Source organism: Misgurnus anguillicaudatus, chromosome 12 (assembly GCF_027580225.2).
Source record: "Misgurnus anguillicaudatus chromosome 12, ASM2758022v2, whole genome shotgun sequence".
Taxonomy (NCBI): Eukaryota; Metazoa; Chordata; class Actinopteri; order Cypriniformes; family Cobitidae; genus Misgurnus; species Misgurnus anguillicaudatus.
In genome coordinates this window covers 27,893,695-27,913,053 of record NC_073348.2, presented here as the reverse complement: position 1 = coordinate 27,913,053, position 19,359 = coordinate 27,893,695, and the positions used below count along the sequence as shown (strand labels likewise).

Here is a 19,359-nt window from a genome sequence, read left to right as displayed (position 1 = left end):
AGAATGAATGGGGCTAGGCTAAATGCTAACACATTCACGACGCGCTGTACAAAGATTGAAAGTGCACGCATTGAAAAAGATAGGTATGTTTTCATTTGTCTAAGTTGAGGTAAGAACATAGTAAAATATTGAAAAACAGTGGTGTTTTCCTTTAAAAACAAGCTGCGAGACCATCTAAAAACCAGGTTCCCTGCTGAAAAAAAACAGCATCAAACCAGCATGGGAATTATGCTGGTTTAGCTGGTGGACACCAGCATACCAGCACCAAAACACAACATATGCTGGTCTTGCTGGTATGACCAGCATGGGATGCTGGTGCTAATGCTGGTGCTGGTTTGGTGCTGGTTTAGCTGGTGCTAATGCTTGTTTGGTGCTGGTTTAGCTGGTGCTAATGCTGGTTTAGCTGGTGTTCACTAGCAAACCAGCACCAAAACACAACATATGCTGGTCCTGCTGGTATGCTGGTTTTTTCAACGGGGTTTACTATCGTTAAACCATGGCTACCACAAAATAACCTTGGTTTCGCTACAAAAACCATAGATACATTTGTAAGGATTTTGTAATCAGGATAAGTGGTGCATTAACACCAAAACTGCCAATGATCAGTACCTCACCAATACCTTACAGCTCAATGTTACAACCACGTGCCGCTTGTCCAGTTTCAGTCATCACTATAGCAACCACTTTGCCTAAAAACAGTTGTATAATGGAGGACTGACGTCCCACAATGCACTGCATCGTGTCAACTGATATTGTACAACGAGTTCCGAGCTGTGTGAGCTACACAATAAAAGATCACGGGTACATTAAGTTGTTTATGATCGCGAAGAGTTTGTTGTGTCCGTTATGAGTGGAATGAGGACAATACTGACCTCGCTAGCGATAGGCGGTATTGTCGGTATCGGCTTCGGAATGTGGGCCATAGTTGTACCTGGAGAAGATAAGAAAAGAGAATTATTTAAGGTAACGTTACAGACATTTACGAAATGATGACAACAAATCTGATATGATAAAACTGCTTAAAATTGTGGTTTTTATAGCTCGCGTCTGTAAACATTAAGCTGCTAAGTTAGCTTCATAATGCATGTTAGTCGCGGAGTCCACATAAAAAACTGTAAAGTTAGTAAAGTTAGACTTTACTGTAGAAATCCTATTATAAATACTCACGTTTTTAACCGTACCATAGTAAATATTAAATACTAAAGTATACTTCTTAAAGTATACTTAGTGGTTCCCTAACATTGAAAGCTCTTGTGGCATGGATCAGTAGAATAACACATTTTGTTGAAATGTCACGGATAACATATATGAACGAAATGCTATAAAAACAGTACGTGGTAAAAAAAAAACTTTTATTTCATTGATACTTTCCTCATCCATATTCTCTCTGTTCTCAGAGTCTGCCAGAGTCAAATCCTGCCCGTATGGATGAGACGAGGAAGAGAAATGCCCTCATGCTTCAGGTTATCAAAGATGCAGCAGAAACCCAAGATAACATTGCACGTGGATTTGGCAACCAGAAATAATGAATGTGTCTTTGCACAAATATCAGACTTTCAGGTGCCTTTGCCAATCTGCACGTCGAGGAGGAGGAGATGAATGAAGGCTGGCTTATTTAATAAACTGAGATATTGTTTGCCTATGCCTGTCATGAAAACAGATGTTGCAGATTGTATTTATTTTCGGAAATTATTGTAAATAAATTAAACCTACATCATCGTTGCTCTATTCAACTGTTTTGTGTAAACTAAATAAATGTTGATTTTTTTTGTAAATAAAACATTAAAGTTCCATGTAATTTCCTTTTATATCATGCATTCTGTCTTTTAATATTTTAACATATTTGTGATATTTTGGCATATTTTTATCTAGCCATATATTATACCTAATCTTGTATCCATAGTCATTTAATTGAACTGGACTTTTTTCTCATAACCTTGCAACCTATAAAATAGTCTTTATTGTATATACACTCTCATAAAATAGTTATACGAGAACTATTTGCATTTCATTGGCCCTGTACTATCTAATGTCGTCACAAAACAGAATATTAATTATAATTATTTTCTCTAATTACCTAATAACAAAAATATAAACTTCTAAACGTTATGAAATCTTACTTCAAATGACCCTGCGCAATATTTGTGCAGACATGACCTGCGCGAATATAACAACAAACCTAAACGCTTCCGGTGTGTAAGGTCACTGTCACATGCCCGATATTTCTCACTGGGCTGTCCTCTGTCTGAACATACAAAATGTTACATTTTTATCTTGCAAATAGAGCGTGACACTGTATTTAAACAACAGACTTGAAAGAAAGCTCTGACATTTATCTCTTGGATATTAGAAACGTCTGCTTGATAATGTCCAATCCACAATCAACAGATCAGTTGAGTCCTGTCCCATCTGAGGCGACGAAAAAGCAACTTTTTGGTAACTGCTGGAGCTGTCGACTGATATCAGGAGGTGGGCTGTTTGCTGCAGGTGGTTATGTATACATGCAAGCGCGTAATGTAATGCGTCTAGGTGGACCTACATCTATGGGCACAATTGCCCAGATTGTATTTGCTGCAGGTGAGGTGATTCACGTGCTCTCTGTGCTGTACATCATCGCTAAATGGCTTTTCCAATTTCATGCGTGGTCGCAAGAACTGACAAGCGGATGACGTCAAAGTTCCGCGAGAACGATTTGAAAGTCGAGTCCTGCGTATGATTTCGCGAATCGCTCTCGCGGTACTTTGACGTCACCTGCTTGATCTTGCTGCGCCGCAAGAGTTCAAACTATACGTGTCGTTGAATGAGTGTTTACTTTTTGATTTTGTTTTCAGGTTTGGCTTCGTGGGGCATCGTGGTGTTAACTGATCCAGTTGGAAAATCGACAAGGAAAACATAGCCACTGAACCGTGGTCTTTCTACATTGACCTTCATTATGAATCATGATAGCCACAGTGGCATGATACTGCAATGTTGAAATTGTTTTGAAAAACTGAGAATGTGGGAAGGATTTAACAGTCATGTATAAACATTAAATGTTTTTTATTTGCAAACTCCTAACCTACAGATGCTCCTCCTTGTCTAATGAATCACAAAGAAATTCTTATTATTTACATTGTACAACAACGTAACTGTATCCAAGTGCACAAATGATCTTTTTTTAAATTAAAAATTATTTTTATTAATTTAACAAATCAACTTGCTCTTATATTGCAGTTTTCCCTACAGGAATGTTCTTCGACTAAACAAAGTGAATGCTATGGAATGCAATTAACTATTATAGATGATAATGACATTTTGATGAGCAAATTACGAGTTCGCATTTGGTCCCTTCTTTTTACCAAATGTTGGCACAACATTGACAAAACGCCGGTTGTATTGAATTCTCCTCTTTGCCCTGCCGGTCTTTTTCTTCTTTTTCTCCTGCTTGTCCACCTGAGGGGATCAAGATGCACAAAGAAAACCCTTACTACACATGAATGACAATATGAAATCACACTGAATTAAAAACATACTGTACAACACACATCAAATACTAAAGAAGTATAAAAATAGCTTTTTTTGTGTTATGAACATTTTTTAAATATTTAACATATACCACACTTACCTTGGGAGTTTGACCTCTGACTTTACCAGCTCTAGCCAGAGAACCATGGACTTTACCTTTGGGTGTGAACAGGTTTATATTTTGTGAATACACATCATACGTGTAAGGCAGTCAGTAGTGTATTAGTTAATTTTTATGTGTTAAATCCTTATTGGCTGTAAGGCAGACAGTAGTGTATTAGTTAATTTTTATGTGTTAAATCCTTATTGGCTAGTTCATGGAAATAATTTGCCATGAGGTAGGTTTACCGTAAATTAAAATCACACTTTGCCAATAACCTTTAAAGCTATTTTATCTTTACTCAATAATAAATATTTAGTTTCCGATGGTCGTTTTCAGCACAAATTAATTCAAAACTTATGAATCAAACTAGTTAAATTAAGATTCATGTCATTTTGTGTTTCCTAAAACCCTACCTCCCAAAAGCCTTGATGACACGTCAAGAGTGCCAAATTCCTCCACTCCAGTCTGACAGATAAATGCCTCATCCTCAAGGGGTATCCCACAGAAACTAATGATCTGATCATCACAAGACAGTCCCTCCAGAGACTCTAACTGGGCCTTAAGAAAAAAAAACAGTCGAGTTCGTTAATGTACAAATAACATCTTATTAAAACGTATGAAAATCTAAGTGTACCTTGATATGGGCAACAGTATCTGACCCATTCAGCTGAATGGTGTGCAAAGTCTGGGCACGAAGAAACAACTGCATACTGAATCTTTACAAACACAAACCAACATTAAAACGTCATCTGCTTTACAGCTTCCTTACATCGGTAAAAAAAACCACAACTTATGTTTGTATTTATATACTGAAAAGTAAAGATCAATACCTGTGACGAGTCGATGCCGATACCTGAACACAAAACACAATATATCAGACAAGTCTTGACTTGTTACTTATCAATACTTTATTTACCTACCGCGCATGCGCTTCGAATTAATGTTACGTAAAAGCATACGTATATGCGTGAAAGTCCCCGATAAGCATAAAAAAAGACAGTTTTATTGTTACATTATTTTCTCGTGTCAATTTTCTGTGCATAAAACTACAAATGTTACAGATTTACATTTCGTACAAAATTTCTTAGAACTATTATTCTGATATTTGTCTCCTGTCAATAAAGCTTTTTCATTCAAAATCATGACGTAAGAAGAATCTTCCGTTCTTCCTCCATCAGAAATGTCAGCCTCCATCGGAAACATGTCTTTGACACTGTGTTGCAGGGCAAAAGTTGCACAAAGAGCATTTTATCCAGCTATACGTACACTTAGTGTTGGATCTTGCTTAAAAGTGAGCAATACTTATGTAATTAGATTATCTCAGTGATCGTTTCTGGTGTTGTAATGCTAGACTGTTAAGCATGGGATAAAATGCGATGCGTTGTACGTTTAGTACCCCAAGTAGTGTTTGACAAGATGATTTTGTTTCTGTTTAAGGCTCAAAACAGCTCTGATAAAGCACACGGTGTTATTGAATCCACTGCAGAGTACAATTTTGTGGAAAGGCTTATTCCTCCATCACGCATCCCAAATCCCCCTAAACACAACGGACCTGCTCCATCAGGATGGATCCCACCACCAGGTAATTTGCTACGTTTCTTAAAGATGTAGTATTTGCTTGCTTAATTCGGATTTAAGTGATACTTAAATGACTCTACCTGTAGTATTACTTAATTTTTAAGGTCACCAATGGTTAAATGATTTATTTTTTTATGCAGATACACCACCTTCCCTGCCTTACATGATCCGTCGCTCGCGAATGCACAATGTGCCCGTGTATTCTGACATAAAATATGGAAATCAACACAGCACTCTGCTCAGAAAGATCGAGGGAGACATTTGGGTGAGTACATGACATTAAATTGGTGAATAAATATGTTGCTCATTTTTGTTAAAAACCTAAGGACGTTTTGTCATATTTTATTGAGAGAAATGGGGCAAATTACATTTTATTAACCCCGTTAATTTTTTTCAGGCACTGAACAAGGACGTTAAGGAATTTCTGCTTGGGCTCACAGGCAAAGATCCTCCAACACAGGTCAATGAAGTAACAGGGACCATCAGAATTAAAGGACCATTTGAAAAAGAGCTAAAGGACTGGCTACTAAATAAGGGATTTTAATTTTTGATTCACTGTACTGTAGAGAGGAAACATGACAAAGATTTCTAATACCTAAATATGGACAAATAAATTCACACAATTGTACCTGATTTTCAATGTCTGTGTTTTTGCTTTGTATTAAAGTTTGTAAATATCACGTTTCTGGTTGAAGATTGAAATAAATAAAAGATTGTCATGAAACATAATATGTAATATTTGAGTCTGAAATAAATAATAGCAGTTAGCTAATTCTATCTATCTATCTGCGCAAATATTGCGCCGCCTCTTTCGCTTGAAGACCTTCATGCAAACGTCATCATGTTGCGACAAAAGCGTTACTCCAACGTGAGTGACGCGCCTTCGTGTAATATTTTGTCAACACGAAAGTACCGAAACTTATATTAAATGTTATTCGTGCGGATCTACGTTTCTATTTGGTAAGAAAAATCAAACTTTACTGCTGTATAAAATATTTGGACATCCGATGCATGTGTCATAGTGCTTGTATATCAAGCTAATTTGCAATATTTGCGCATACCAATGTTGTATTTCTATTAATCTTCGTTTTAATTGCAGATCTCGATGCAGTATAACGCCATACATTAGCATCTCATGGATCCTGTTGTTAGACGTAAAATCCCCGGCAGTCTACGCTCGTTGCTCACGGACATCGCACCAAGGGAGGAACAATACCTCACAGACTGGCATGAAACAGAGCCTGAATCAGTTACCAGAAATAATATTGAACTTCCCAAAAGAGGAACGTCTGAAACTTTACTCATACCAGCCACTGGGACAGATGGTGTACCCACTGATAAAAATGTAGCACTGAAGCCATGTGGGCTTTGCTTATCCAAACCATCCTGTTACACTTGTCCCAGGTGTAACATCCCATACTGTGGACTGGTTTGTTACCGCAGTCCTGATCACTCTGCATGCTCGGAGGAGTTTTATAAAGAGTCCGTGTTTCAAGAGCTAAAATCTCAAGGTGTCACAGATGAAGAGGGAAAAAGCAAAATGCAGGAAATATTATTAAGGCTCAGACAAAGTGCAGAAAACGAAGGAGGGATGACAAATTTGCTAAGGAACCTACAGGAGGAGACTGGAAATAATGTGACACAACAAGATGCAGAAGCTTTGGAGCTGCTTTCCAGGTTGGCGGAGATTCAGTCGGCCGGGGATGAAGACGGCCAGGAGGCACAAGAGATACTGACAAAACTCAAAGACATTGAGGACGCAGATAGGAGCGATGAAGAGGAAGCAGAGTTAACAGAGAAGTTAGCTGGGTTGGATATTAACTCGCTTTCAGAGGAGGAACTCTGGTCCTTGTTATCTGCTCAGGAAAGAGAGAAATTTGAGGAACTGGTTAAAGGAGGAGGTATTGGTGGGCTGGTAACCCTGTGGAGCCCTTGGTGGGAAACGCATGAGAGAGATACCAAAGCACTTATAGAGGAACTTCATTCTGAGAATGGTGAAAGTGTGAATGAGAAAAAAGATGAACAGACAAAAGCCAGTGCTGAAAAAACTAAACCAAGCAAAGTAAAATTTGAGTTGGGAACAAAACAAGAGCTAAATATAAAGGAGGCGAATAAAAAAGCTAAACAATCAAATACTTCAATCCCTCCAATAAGTGCCAAGATTCCTCCTCTTCACACATTGTCCTCAAAACCATCACCTCTAGTGCAGTATAACCTGGTCAATGTTATGTATGCATACACCTTCACGTTGTGTCTCTTCAATGGGGACATCTCGGAGCAGGAGATGTTGCTGGAGTTCTGTCAGGTGGTACTAGCCATCTCCGAAGTTTTGGGTGAAGGACGCGTCTTCAATTCTGTCCCAGAGGCCCTTGAAGCCGGAATAACAGCTGTGTCTACGAATGGACACTTTGACCGCGAAGACCCCTGGGCTCCGCTGCAAGCCGTAAAAGCGGTGGCTCACGTTCTGTCTGGAGAGAACAGACAGGATGCTGTTGGCTACTCACTGTCCGCTCTGTCCCAGCTTCGTTCTGCTTTTAGTAAGGCAAAGGCTTCTGTTCCCAAAGCAGATGAGCGGGCGAGACGGATGTATTTCCAAGCAGGAAAAAAGTGTGAGTTTTTTCAGTCTTGGCTCATGGAGAATCCCGCAGCGGTGAGGAGACTGGCCGGATTGGTGTGGACAAATTATGAGAGAAGGGAAACCGAGGGGATTAAATTAGAGGGAGAGAGAAAAGGTGTAGAGGAGAGACTTAAAAAAAGTAAAGGTAAAGGTGTGCTGATAGAAGAGATTGAGTAAGATTGTAATTTTTTTTAAATGTAACATTTATAAATAAACAACGATTGTGTCTTGTATAAATGGAGTTTCTTGTTTGTTTGTTTTACTAAATTCATACTCAGAAGTTCAGTAAGCACCAAGATAACACTCATGAACTGTAAAATATATTTATATTTTTTCACAAACATTTCAATGGATAGGCTGCTACAGTATGGTGCAGCCAATATGCAAAACCTAAACAGAGAAGGTAGACATTGCAGTAGTTCTTAATGAGACAACAAAAACACTTGATTTCCAAAGGATTTTGTTGTTTCTCATTAGTTTTGATCCTTAGTCACCACATCTATGCATTTGGATGATGATAATTCCAGAAGCCTGCAGTTATTTAGCACCCGGCTAGCACTTACACACTGTAGTGTTCCTGTTTATATTTGATTGTATGTGTCTTTAAGAGTTCATCAGTCTGCATTAGTAAATATAAGGGATTATTCTGTAGGGTACTCGACTGCAGTATGTGTCCCATGCGAGTCCATACTTGGCTTTACATTGTTTCTCATCCCTGGCCTCTCGGTGGATAAGCAGAACGGTAAAATATATAACGTAGAAGTAAGGCAAAATGTGTGACAATCCTAGAAAGAAATAAAAAAAGAGAATAAGACAAACTGAAGGTATTAATGTATTCAGTGAAGATCTGTAATGGACTGAATATGCTACTGAATTACTTACCACAGGGTAGGGACCACGCCAGAGCCATGAGAAGGTCCCCTAAATAGTTTGGATGTCTGACAAACCCCCACCACCCTGATACCAACAGGCGCTTTCCTGTTGCTGTGGCAATAGTTTCCAGGTCTGTAAATAATAAGCCAGACAAAAAAATATGATTTTGTGATTTTGTATAAATTTATTTAATCATGTTTAGTTAAATGATACATTATTAATATATAACTAAGAATAGTATCATTTATAAAAAAATAATACTGACGTGATACGCTTTTATGTGTAGGGTCTCTTCTGAACTGATTTTTCTGAGAATTGGACTTGCGAAATATGTAATACCCAATTCCTGTGATAGAAAAACATTGACTGAGAATGCAGAAATATTTGCACACACAACAGAAATACTGTAGGTTTCCATAAATGTACCATTTAAAAGAACAATCCCTGCTGCTCCAAGATTACTAAGCGACTGTGGGTGCACAACCAAAAACATGGCCTGAAGGCCATATGTAAAGGGAACCCAGGCAAGATCACCAAATGCCAGCATAAACCCAAATCCATCATGAACTATGTCCATAGTAGTAAGCACAGCTTCCTGCAAAGACAGAACATTTTATATGCAATATGTGAAATTATAATTATAGTTTGTCTATATATCCTACATGTTTCCTTAAATAGTTTTATTTCTCATACTTCATTCCATAAAGCATCTGTGACATAGAGGAGCTGAAAACCGTTCACAAGCAGCATGGCGAGAGATGGAGAGCCCCTCAGCTCGACCTCTTTCATCAGCATCCCTAGGTTTATTACCACCTAAAAAACAGGAGAATTATATTAAATTTTGTAGAAATGTAAAGCATTATAAAGTCAACTTGTAATCACTACAAAATGTGCATAATAATTGATAACTGCCCTGCATTGGTACAAAATACAAAACTACATACAAGTGTTGATCATATAATTAGAATAACATCAAAAATTTGATTCAAGACACAAAAGGTCATTCCAAAAGAGGCTGGCTGTTAACAGTTCACTCTGTCTCCAAACACATTAATAGAGAGGCGAAGAGAAGGAAAAGATGTGGTAGAAAAAAAGTGTACAAGCAATTAGGATAACCACACCGTGGAGAGGATTGTAAAACAAAACCCATTCAAAAATGTGGGGGAGATTCACAAAGAGTGAACTGCAACTGGAGTCAGTGGCTTAAGAACCACTACGCACAGATGTAGGTTTCAAGACCTGGGTTTCAGCTCCCTTTAAGTCACTTTAGATAAAAGCTCCTGCTTTCAAAAATACATATATTTGGATATACTGTGTATATGTGGATGTCAATTTTTTAATAAGAATGTTACCCAGCCTATTAATCCAGGTCGGAGTTCACAGAAATATTTTAGGTCAAAGTCTCCAATGCGAGGGTTAAGCTCACGACCCATAAAGAAGTCATACAGGGGATTTCCTATAAATAAAGATAAATAAATTGTGATTTAAAATACATCAAAGCTTTGTGCTTAATAAACAGGAAAAGTAAAAGTTATACTAATGCATTACATATCTAAAAGACACTAAACTCCAAATAAATCCACATAAATGAGTGTTTGTTTCAAAGGCATCACTGCTCTTAATATCTCACCTGTGTTTCCTCCAAGTGCTAAGGCATGTTGAGGAGCCCAGAATGAGCGAATGTACAGGTACATAGACAGCAGGTAGGACACAGCAATAGCACATACAGCCAGAGGCAACACAAGTTCAAACAGATACCCAAGTGGCATCCCCAGATAGAGACATATAGACAACAGGACAACAGTAATGCTGAGGGAATGAAAACCTAAAAAAAAAAGGAGGAAAGGATGGTAATGATGATGATAATTCTGATATCTACACAGATTGAACTCTGAAATAACTTGAATGAATCTAAACATCCAGATACAAAAGAAGTTGGAAACAACAAGTTACTTGACTAATGGAGTTTGAACTCTGTACAATAGATAATAAAAACAAGGGCAGGAGATTAAAGACTACCCTGCATATATTATGTCAAGGACATATACATATAATACTTTGAATACAGTATACTGTAGATAAACATCATATTTAACATTTTTAAAGTTATCAAGAACATAGACCAACTGCTTATATTACCATTAATAGGATATTTCAGCCTGGATCGATCTCTAAGGACTAACCCTTCAGAAACCTATTAACAAATAAAGTTAATTACAGAATTTGATTCAAACCAAGCAACTTTGTGCTTCAAATGCAATGTTCGGTGTAAAAAAAGCAAAGGAGACCATAAAAATGAAATGACCAATGAAATATAATGAATTTTGAATTGTAAATATACCAAATCATCTCACCTTCCCCACTGGCAGCAGGTAGAGGAAGCTCTGCAGGGTGATCCAACCTGCAATCAAAACTGCAGCTAAAGGGTCCCATAACTGGGCAATGGGGGGCAAAGGAGGAGGCCACTGTAGCACGCTGGCTGCTGGAGACCGACATACACTCAGCAGGTACAAAACTGTCAGAGGCAGCAACACTGGGATGCAGGTGGCACCTGGAGAGGTAAGAAATGACCTCAAATACTGCTCAGACATCCCGTAGATTAAGTAGAGACAGTATTACACATATATAAACATATATACAAAAATACTCTCTCACCCAGAGTACCTCCAAATTCCCTCTCAGTTGAATGTGATGATTTGCGTTTGTTGGATTTCATTGTGTCTGAGGGCAAAGATTTTTATCTGTGATAAATAAATTTACGCAATACACTTTTGTCCACAATTGACTTACAGTGCATTCAAGATATGAGAGTCGAACCCATGACCTTTGCGACACTAAAGCAATGCACTACTGAAATTCAATGCAACATTTTTAATTGAAGTTACAGCACATTGTAATACGTTGTAACGAATTAAAGTAATACGTCATAATTTAATTATATATGTATTTTGTACACAGTGTGTGTTTGCCTTACCTTTCTTTCTTACCAGGTTACTGTTATTGAGTAGAGACCGCTCGTTTGTGATCACTGCTGAGGTGAGTGACGCTTAAAACACGCTGTTTGCCTTCACTGTATCCGTCCAATCAGCGTTCACCACTCTCATCATAAGAGCGTGGAGAGGCAGCCTGAGAACCAATCATATTTGGATAAAAGCAGAAGAGCCCGCCCCAAATGTTTTTCTAACCAATGGACGAGAGAATTTGATCTGGCTTCATTTTACAACAGCTACGTTCATGACTTCATGCGGCGCTGTGCAGACAAATCAGGTTATGACTTTAAAGTATTGCGAGAGCGATAATAAAGATGTACGTTACGATCGCTCTCGCGGTACTTTGATGTCATCTGCCTGCACAGGACTGCGTAAAGTACAACACACCGTATCCATTGGACAACAGTAGACCCAAAACGCTGCTGGACGCGATTTATTTGTTGCACATTTGTTTATTAAATATGTTTATTAAATACATATCATCCAGTGTTGAATGAATACAGACATACAACGAATCAACAATGAAATATGTTTTAAATGTACCCATACGAGAAGTATACTTTAGTATTTAGTATAGTAAACTGTACTGTAGCAAATAATAGTGTTTATTGTAGCTCCCTATAGTAAATATTAAAGCATACAGCAGTTAATAAGTTCACTCCAAGTAATACTACAGTATAATGTAGTATACATTAACGAAGTGTAGTAATTACTAATATACAACAGCTTACTATAGTAAATACTAAAGAATTTAACTGTATTTTGTGGGTACTCATTTACGTTTATAGACAAATCATTATACATGATTTAAACACATGATATACAGTTAATTAGATTAAATAAATGGGTCATAATTTACTTTTAATGACATGTTGCATTCATTTTGTGACCATAATTTCAGCGTTATAACCCTTGCACAAGAAACAGTGCACGAAAACTCCAAATATATGCATGTATGTTGAAATTCACAAAATGACTTGAATTTGGGGTCGTCCAATTGATGAAAAGGTTTTTACACATCCTTCTTGTGTTTCTCTACCCCCTCTCACAGATGACCTCTATAACACTCTGCTCCATTGGGGAGGGGTCCAGGCAACGGTGGGCGGCACTACCCACAATCTCATCCAACAGGAAGTGAACCAAGTTCTCGTCTGACACAAATCGCCACAGGTACATCTGCAGATAGTGACAATCCACCTGAATTTGCTGCAGTCCGTAACGTCCAAATGTACGCAGACGAACACATTCAAGGAATGTTTTCAGACTTATTTTAATGATGCCAGTCAGTACAGAGACCTGAGATGAGAGAAGGTGGTTTTGGCATTAGTTAACAGTCAGTTTGATCATGATCTGTTTATTTTTTTAGTTCAGACTGTTCGTTTTTACCTTGTTGAACTCCACTGGGCTAAAGATGTCGATCCTCTCAGAAAACAGTTTGTGAATGTTACTTAGCAAATTTGTGTCCATTGGAGCACTGGAATAAACATAAAAATATTACACATAATTGAATCTATAATTTTTATACATAATATAACAATATTTAAACTGATTCCACAAAAAGTATACAGTATAGACATCTGATAATACATAATACCTTTAAAGTAGCCTACTTGAATTCTATTGGACTTCTCCAAAGAAGCAGAATTAACCTTATTAACAGCATGAAATGATGTCAAGTCAATATTAATTTATTTTAATCAGAAAAGCAATTCTGCACCTGGGAGTGTAGCTTGGTGCGTATCTAATCTGCTGTCTTGAGCTGCTGTATACAGAAAAGGTACGTTTGCTGGAGTCACTGCTGTGGGCTTTCCTTACCCCTTCCTCATAAAGCAGTCCCACCTATTAAAAAACAAAAAGCATAAACAATTAGTGACTAATCAAAATCTCATACAAAGGTGGTGACTTTAGCTAGATGTACAGGGAAGATACAGTTATACAGAATCCTATTGATATCTGAGTGTTCTTATGATAAAATCTGAGCATTTTTACATAAATACTTCAAATACCTGTACATCAATGGAGGTGGTATCTTCCACCACTCTTTTCATTACAGCTCGGACGTTTCGAGGTTCAATGGTGTTCACCCAATCTCTTGTTTCCACGCTTTTTCTTAGCATCTGAGAGATGATTAGTCCTTGAACCTGGACCAAAACAAAGTCATCTTAACATAACTACCTAACAATGACTTTAAAATGAAACCAGACAGCTAAATTTCTTCTTTGTTACCTTTACGTAGTGGTTCAGTAATTTTTGTGCAGCCTCTCTGGCCTCCGCACAAAGCGCTGTAACTGGAGTAACAGGAGTGTGGTGCTGTTTAGGGAAGCAGGTTTGGGATGAAAATTGTTAGACTGGTTCACTGGTTTGTCTTAAAGGATTAGTCCATTTCCTTAAGAAAAATCCAGATAATTTACTCACCACCATGTCATCCAAAATGTTGATGTCTTTCTTTGTTCAGTCGAGAAGAAATTATGTTTTTTGAGGAAAACATTTCAGGATTTTTCTCATTTAATGGACTTTAATGGACCCCAACACTTATTAGTTTTAATGCAGTTTAAAATTGCAGTTTCAAAGGACTCTTATCTAGGTCTTATATTGTGAAACAATTGTCATTTTTGGCAAGAAAAAAAAATGCACTTTTAACTTCTCGTCTCCTTCCGGTCCTGTGACGCACCAGCGTGACCTCACGTAATACGTCATCACGTCAAGAGGTCACAAATGACGTATGCGAAACTTCTCCCCAGTGTTTACAAGTGTGAAGAAAGAGAAGCGTTCCGACATTAATTAGTATCATTTGACATACAACAATGTCTTTATGTCAGTTTATTGTTTAAAATGGTCAGCAAATGTGCGTTTCATATATGTAACACGTGACCCTTCGACGTCATTACCCAACTACGTGAGGTCGCGCTGGCGCGCCACAGGACGGAGGAAGACGAGAAGTTGTTTTAAAGTGCATATTTTTCACCTTTCTTGCCAAAAAACACAATCGTTTCGCTAGATAAGACCCTTATGCCTCATTTGAGAGTCTTTTGAAACTGCAATTTTAAACTGCATTAAAACTAATAAGTGTTGGGTTCCATTAAAGTCCATAAAAATTAGAAAAATCCTGGAATGTTTTCCTCAAAAAACATAACTTCTTCTCGACTGAACAAAGAAAGATATCAACATTTTGGATGACAATGTGGTGAGTAAATTATCTGGATTTTTTTTTAAGAAAATTGACTGATCCTTTAAAGGGATAGTTCACCCAAAAATGACAATTCTGTTGTTTTCTCATCCTCATTTGCTAAACCTGTATGAATTTCTTTCAACTGTGTGCTTACCATCATGTATTAAAATATAATTTTTATCATTTATCACAACATTTACTTCCATAATGGTGACAATCAGATGTGTGCTTACCATCATTTATCAAAATATCTTCTTTTGTGTTAATCAGAAAAAAGAAATTCATAGACGATTCAACATGAGGATAAAAAATTATTTTTGGGTGAACTATCCCTTTAAAATTTGTTATGAGAATATGATGGATATAGGATACCTGTACAAGAAACTGTTCGTCTGTAAGCGTAAGAATGTAGGAGATGGTAGATGTCTCAAAGTCCAGACAGAGACGAGAAAGTAACAGAAGGAGAGCAGGAGGGGTAGATCCGCCTCTGTCACCTGCACTTTCACAGTACTGCCGAGATGACTGGCAGATGAACTTGATAAAGCTCACAACCAAACCCTCACGGACACCCTGGCTACAAAACTCACCCTTGAAAAAGACAAAACATGACCACAAACCTAAAATAATACATCATGTAAAGAACATTCTGTGAAAATATAACCTTGATATCTCTAAATTAACTAGACCATGTCGAAATATAAGATTTTAGCCTATAATTTACAGGCAGGGTCACATATTACATTTATTCAGTTCACTCTTTACCTTGAAATAAGGCTTGTTGGAGAAAGTGATGTCTTTCGCTGTGAAGAGGTGCACTGAAGCCAATACAGACTTTAACTGATTGAGAATGAAGTTAGACAATGAACTCAGCAGCTCTGACAGATTAGGCTGGGCATCTTTACTTGCAGCACCTCCCCCAAGAGCTCCACCTCCTGATGAACTGGCCCCGCCCACTGATAAACGTGGGGCAGCCAAAGCCTGTCTCACATCAGTAAGACTACCATGGTAGAAGGTTTGTAAGGCAGACAGGTACTGTTTGATCCTCTCCCTTGCTGCCCGTACCACTATCTCAGTTCCTTGGCTGGGCACTGCTGACCCTGGAAGTAGTTTAGAAATGGCCTGCAATCTGCGATGGAAGCGATCCAGAGCTCTCACTAATAAAGAGTTATCCCCCACCCCTTTCTCTTCCTGTATCCTTCGCTCGACTAAAGAAAAGTATCTAGCAGCCAAGGTGTCAACAAATACATGTAGCTTGCCATTAGCCATTTCAGGAATATTCTTTGACGCCAACTCGCTCTCCTGCGGGCGGTTGATGAACAATTCTTGATATGAGGCAATGACCAAACAGACGTTACTAACAAACTCATTGCACCCTCGATCGATGAACTCCAGAATGTCTGTTCCGGCATTAGGAGAGAGGAAGGGATTGCCTGTAGACGAAGGAGACACAGGATTCGATCCGGGACCTGGTTTTAGTGCAAAGCCGGTATCAGGAATTGGTGAGTCTTTAAGCTCCGCCTCCAATCCCTGGAGGTCCACCTCTAACCTAGACTGGGCGTGGCTAAGGAATTTGTCACAAAGCTCTTCCGCAGGCTCGTCTAACTGCAAAAGTAGCTCGACACATTCAGAGAGATCCTTGGCACTCGAGCCACCATCCCTGTAAGTAAACAAAAGTTAGCGTGAAATTAGTGAATTGAGTATTGTTGATACAAGTGTGAATCACCTGTAGGATGTCCTCACCAAAAATGTCTTATATTAAAATCATGTCTCATGCTTCTCACTGTCCTATCTTCAAAAGAAATATCACATCCATACCTGAATTTCTGTCGCAATTTCTGAGCGAGCTGCTCCATAATGACGTGACAGTCATCTTGGATACCCCTGAAGGAGGGCATGTGACTGTATTGCTGCAGCACACAGCGCGCCTTGCGGTGGGAACTCACGGCTTGGGCATAGGCCTGCAACTCCAGACACTTATTGAGTCTCGCTGGCAGCTCAAACAAAAACTGCAGCTTACGGAGGAGAGTGTGAACACCTGTACAGACGAAGAAATTTAAATTAATTTTGGTTAATCATTTGATGTTGCTGGGACTAAACACAAAAAAAACTGATGCCAATATGACTAAAGTACAGCTCATATATTTTTAAAAAGTTGTGGTGTGGCATCGGGATTAATGAGTTATGAATAACAAGTACACAAAAAATCATACAAGTATTCATACCTGACAGTTTGGTGATCTGTGCATGCTGGTTCTGCAGCGTGCCACTGATGCAGGCACTGAACTCTGTGATGGCGGCCATGTTGGCCGACAAACAGTCCATCTCATCTTCCATCTTCTTGAAATCATTTTTCATTTTCCTAATTGTATCTGTGAAATGTTAAAAAACCAACAGCCTATCAGATGCATTTGTGGCCTATACATGCCAAAGAAGTGATATTACATAACGCAAACTATTTAGTATGTTAAACTGAAAAGCAATACGAAGACAACCAGAAGACAAGCAATGCTTATCCGTAAAACTGTTCACTAACCTGTGGCAGAGATGAACTTATTGTAGTTTTCATAAACCAGGGTTTGCATGTCACTGTCCAGAGATCTGATCTGTTTCACCATGCAGCTCTCATGGTCCATCAGCTCACCGAGAGAACATTCCTGCCTCAACTAAAACAAGACATTTTAAAACACTTTGTTACACACTGCTTTTAAAGCAAATTGCAGGGCATATAAAAATTCAAACAAATCAACTGTGCATTACAAACACAAGAACCAGAGGCCTTTCCCTAACAATAAAGTGTATGCATAAGATAATATTTTTCATTTAATCCTGGAAGACCAGAGATGAATTAAATAGGAATGAATGAACAAATCAATTAATGTAAAAACCCTACATGAACAATACAGTGGTATATTTCAGAATAGTATTTATTTTGTTGTAATACCAAGAATTTTATATGTAGAATTTACTATAATAAGCTGTATATTGTAGTATACTGTAGTATATAGTAATACACTTTGTTAATGTATACTATAGCAGTGGTTCTCAAACTTTTTCAGCGTGCGGCGGCCCCCCTTTTGTATGGTGCATTCCTTCGCGCCCCCCCCCAAAGAAAATTTATGACAAGAAACTGTTTTAAAACTCAACTTTTGATTTAAAAAAACATTAAATGATACGAAGTAGTGCTGTTGGTTAGTAGTCTTATTTTTTTAGGTTTAATTGCACAGAATTCATGATAAATTAATTTATTTTATTAAATGTCATAAAACTGGGGCCCCCCTGGCACCATCTCGCGGCCTCCAGTTTGAGAACCACTGTACTATAGTACTCTGCAGTTTTATTTAATTTTATTTCCTCAGTTAAAGGCGGGGTTCACCATTTCTGAGAAACGCTTTGGAAAAGGGACCAAAGTGCTGAGTACCAAAACACACTTGAAGCCAATCAGCAATAAGGGGCATGTCTACTAAATAACATCTTTGCCTGGGTTGCGTATGTGTGGGTATCAAAAGAAGATCCGGATTCTATTGGGGTAGGGGCGTGTTTGTTTAGGTGATTTCAAATATCAACACTGGCTTTCAGAGATCATGCACCCCGCCTTTAATACAGTGGTTCTTAAACTGGGGGCCCTGAGATGGTGCCGGGGGCCCAAGTTTTATACAGTTTTATAAAATATATTAATTTATCATAAATTCTGTGTAACTAAACCTCAGAAAATAAGGCTACTAACCAAAAGCACTAGATTTTATAATTTAATATGTTTTGTTTGATTCAAATTTTTTTATTAACAATGTTTTATATCATACATTTTCTTTGGGGTGCCGCACGCTGAAAAAGTTTGAGAACCACTGAGTTAATATACCACAATAAATACAAAAGTATACCACAATAACAGTATAACATAAAAATACAGAAATAATACAAATAAAAGTTGATGCCTAAAATGTAGGAATAAATTAAAGCAATTAATTGTGCAAATTTTATCAAAATGTATTTACGCATTTATATATTTATGCATTATATATTTGCAACTGTCACCATCCATACATACTCATACTGGACATCTGCGGTTGACGCAAAACAAGGTGAACTTGACATATCATGAATTGAGTTAACAGTTTAACATGACAACGGTAATATCAGTTACAGACTATGTTTACCTTATTTAAATAAATCTCAGGGTCGAAATGCGGCCCATTGATATCGCAGGGATCCAGAGAGTCGGCTTGTTCTGTGGCTTTTCCTTCCTCATTCAGGCCGTAGTAAACCTTTAGCATACTGTGAACCCTCCGACGCCGGGTAGGGTCCGAATCAGGTGGGGTTGTTGCCGAACTCATTTCCACGACACAGTTCAGCTATACCCTAATAATATAATAAAAGAGTATTTATACAGGTGTCACTGAAACATCTGTGTCAAAGTGCTCGGTTGCTACCTGCCAACTCAGTTTGTTGATGAAGCTGCTGTGCAGCGTAGATTCAAAATGGCACAGCATTTCATAATAAAAGTCCAGGAAATCTAAACTCGGTTAGT

At 38.1% G+C, this 19,359-nt stretch overlaps 7 protein-coding genes across 7 annotated transcripts; 4 read left to right on the top strand and 3 right to left on the bottom strand.

Annotated features, from left to right (window-relative positions):
- The first annotated feature begins 697 nt into the window (after positions 1-697).
- uqcc3 (ubiquinol-cytochrome c reductase complex assembly factor 3) lies at positions 698-1,808 on the top strand. Its single transcript, XM_055208408.2, has 2 exons — positions 698-963; positions 1,398-1,808. Exons 1-2 carry the CDS (start codon positions 847-849, stop codon positions 1,524-1,526), a joined length of 246 nt encoding a protein of 81 aa, XP_055064383.2. The 5' UTR covers positions 698-846; the 3' UTR covers positions 1,527-1,808.
- A 371-nt stretch (positions 1,809-2,179) lies between these two features.
- On the top strand, positions 2,180-3,057 carry LOC129446916 (distal membrane-arm assembly complex protein 1). Its single transcript, XM_055208416.2, has 2 exons — positions 2,180-2,577; positions 2,832-3,057. Exons 1-2 carry the CDS (start codon positions 2,367-2,369, stop codon positions 2,894-2,896), a joined length of 276 nt encoding a protein of 91 aa, XP_055064391.1. The 5' UTR covers positions 2,180-2,366; the 3' UTR covers positions 2,897-3,057.
- Positions 3,023-4,590, bottom strand: faub (FAU ubiquitin like and ribosomal protein S30 fusion b). The gene is made up of 5 exons (XM_055208415.2): positions 4,438-4,590; positions 4,242-4,323; positions 4,021-4,165; positions 3,605-3,660; positions 3,023-3,432 (listed from the first exon to the last, which is right to left on the bottom strand). Exons 2-5 carry the CDS (start codon positions 4,314-4,316, stop codon positions 3,307-3,309), a joined length of 402 nt encoding a protein of 133 aa, XP_055064390.1. The 5' UTR covers positions 4,317-4,323; positions 4,438-4,590; the 3' UTR covers positions 3,023-3,306.
- Positions 4,591-4,747: 157 nt separating this feature from the next.
- On the top strand, positions 4,748-5,818 carry mrpl49 (mitochondrial ribosomal protein L49). Its single transcript, XM_055208414.2, has 4 exons — positions 4,748-4,898; positions 5,045-5,189; positions 5,326-5,450; positions 5,583-5,818. Exons 1-4 carry the CDS (start codon positions 4,788-4,790, stop codon positions 5,727-5,729), a joined length of 528 nt encoding a protein of 175 aa, XP_055064389.2. The 5' UTR covers positions 4,748-4,787; the 3' UTR covers positions 5,730-5,818.
- Positions 5,819-5,984: 166 nt separating this feature from the next.
- On the top strand, positions 5,985-8,039 carry znhit2 (zinc finger, HIT-type containing 2). The gene is made up of 2 exons (XM_055208411.2): positions 5,985-6,145; positions 6,285-8,039. Exon 2 carries the CDS (start codon positions 6,321-6,323, stop codon positions 7,977-7,979), a length of 1,659 nt encoding a protein of 552 aa, XP_055064386.2. The 5' UTR covers positions 5,985-6,145; positions 6,285-6,320; the 3' UTR covers positions 7,980-8,039.
- Positions 8,040-8,111: 72 nt separating this feature from the next.
- On the bottom strand, positions 8,112-11,791 carry tm7sf2 (transmembrane 7 superfamily member 2). Its single transcript, XM_055208412.2, has 11 exons — positions 11,650-11,791; positions 11,331-11,396; positions 11,030-11,226; positions 10,815-10,869; positions 10,306-10,500; positions 10,028-10,131; positions 9,369-9,488; positions 9,102-9,270; positions 8,941-9,021; positions 8,685-8,807; positions 8,112-8,587 (listed from the first exon to the last, which is right to left on the bottom strand). The coding sequence occupies exons 2-11, from the start codon at positions 11,389-11,391 to the stop codon at positions 8,427-8,429; spliced, it is 1,266 nt and encodes a 421-aa protein (XP_055064387.2). The 5' UTR covers positions 11,392-11,396; positions 11,650-11,791; the 3' UTR covers positions 8,112-8,426.
- A 306-nt stretch (positions 11,792-12,097) lies between these two features.
- vps51 (VPS51 subunit of GARP complex) lies at positions 12,098-19,336 on the bottom strand. The gene is made up of 12 exons (XM_055208410.2): positions 19,262-19,336; positions 18,989-19,190; positions 17,368-17,497; positions 17,057-17,203; positions 16,650-16,869; positions 15,597-16,491; positions 15,207-15,422; positions 13,892-13,975; positions 13,672-13,806; positions 13,383-13,504; positions 13,052-13,139; positions 12,098-12,961 (listed from the first exon to the last, which is right to left on the bottom strand). The coding sequence occupies exons 2-12, from the start codon at positions 19,163-19,165 to the stop codon at positions 12,701-12,703; spliced, it is 2,475 nt and encodes an 824-aa protein (XP_055064385.2). The 5' UTR covers positions 19,166-19,190; positions 19,262-19,336; the 3' UTR covers positions 12,098-12,700.
- Between the last annotated feature and the right edge of the window lie 23 nt (positions 19,337-19,359).

Bases quoted from the DNA above. Each gene is read 5' to 3' on its own strand.
- uqcc3 (XM_055208408.2), top strand. From the start codon at position 847: ATGAGTGGAATGAGGACAATACTGACCTCGCTAGCGATAGGCGGTATT. The intron at 964-1,397 runs GTAACGTTACAG...CTCTGTTCTCAG, and splicing joins AGAAAAGAGAATTATTTAAG to AGTCTGCCAGAGTCAAATCC.
- LOC129446916 (XM_055208416.2), top strand. From the start codon at position 2,367: ATGTCCAATCCACAATCAACAGATCAGTTGAGTCCTGTCCCATCTGAG. The intron at 2,578-2,831 runs GTGAGGTGATTC...TTTTGTTTTCAG, and splicing joins CCAGATTGTATTTGCTGCAG to GTTTGGCTTCGTGGGGCATC.
- faub (XM_055208415.2), bottom strand. From the start codon at position 4,316: ATGCAGTTGTTTCTTCGTGCCCAGACTTTGCACACCATTCAGCTGAAT. The intron at 4,166-4,241 runs GTACACTTAGAT...TTTTTTCTTAAG, and splicing joins ATACTGTTGCCCATATCAAG to GCCCAGTTAGAGTCTCTGGA. The intron at 3,433-3,604 runs GTAAGTGTGGTA...TGATCCCCTCAG, and splicing joins TCAGAGGTCAAACTCCCAAG to GTGGACAAGCAGGAGAAAAA.
- mrpl49 (XM_055208414.2), top strand. From the start codon at position 4,788: ATGTCAGCCTCCATCGGAAACATGTCTTTGACACTGTGTTGCAGGGCA. The intron at 4,899-5,044 runs GTGAGCAATACT...TTTCTGTTTAAG, and splicing joins GTGTTGGATCTTGCTTAAAA to GCTCAAAACAGCTCTGATAA. The intron at 5,190-5,325 runs GTAATTTGCTAC...TTTTTTATGCAG, and splicing joins AGGATGGATCCCACCACCAG to ATACACCACCTTCCCTGCCT.
- znhit2 (XM_055208411.2), top strand. From the start codon at position 6,321: ATGGATCCTGTTGTTAGACGTAAAATCCCCGGCAGTCTACGCTCGTTG.
- tm7sf2 (XM_055208412.2), bottom strand. From the start codon at position 11,391: ATGAAATCCAACAAACGCAAATCATCACATTCAACTGAGAGGGAATTT. The intron at 10,501-10,814 runs GTAATATAAGCA...TTTTTTTTTTAG, and splicing joins GCTGAAATATCCTATTAATG to GTTTTCATTCCCTCAGCATT. The intron at 10,132-10,305 runs GTGAGATATTAA...CTTTATTTATAG, and splicing joins AGCACTTGGAGGAAACACAG to GAAATCCCCTGTATGACTTC.
- vps51 (XM_055208410.2), bottom strand. From the start codon at position 19,165: ATGAGTTCGGCAACAACCCCACCTGATTCGGACCCTACCCGGCGTCGG. The intron at 13,976-15,206 runs GTATCCTATATC...TTCCCTAAACAG, and splicing joins ACGAACAGTTTCTTGTACAG to CACCACACTCCTGTTACTCC. The intron at 13,807-13,891 runs GTAACAAAGAAG...GTTTTGGTCCAG, and splicing joins TACTGAACCACTACGTAAAG to GTTCAAGGACTAATCATCTC.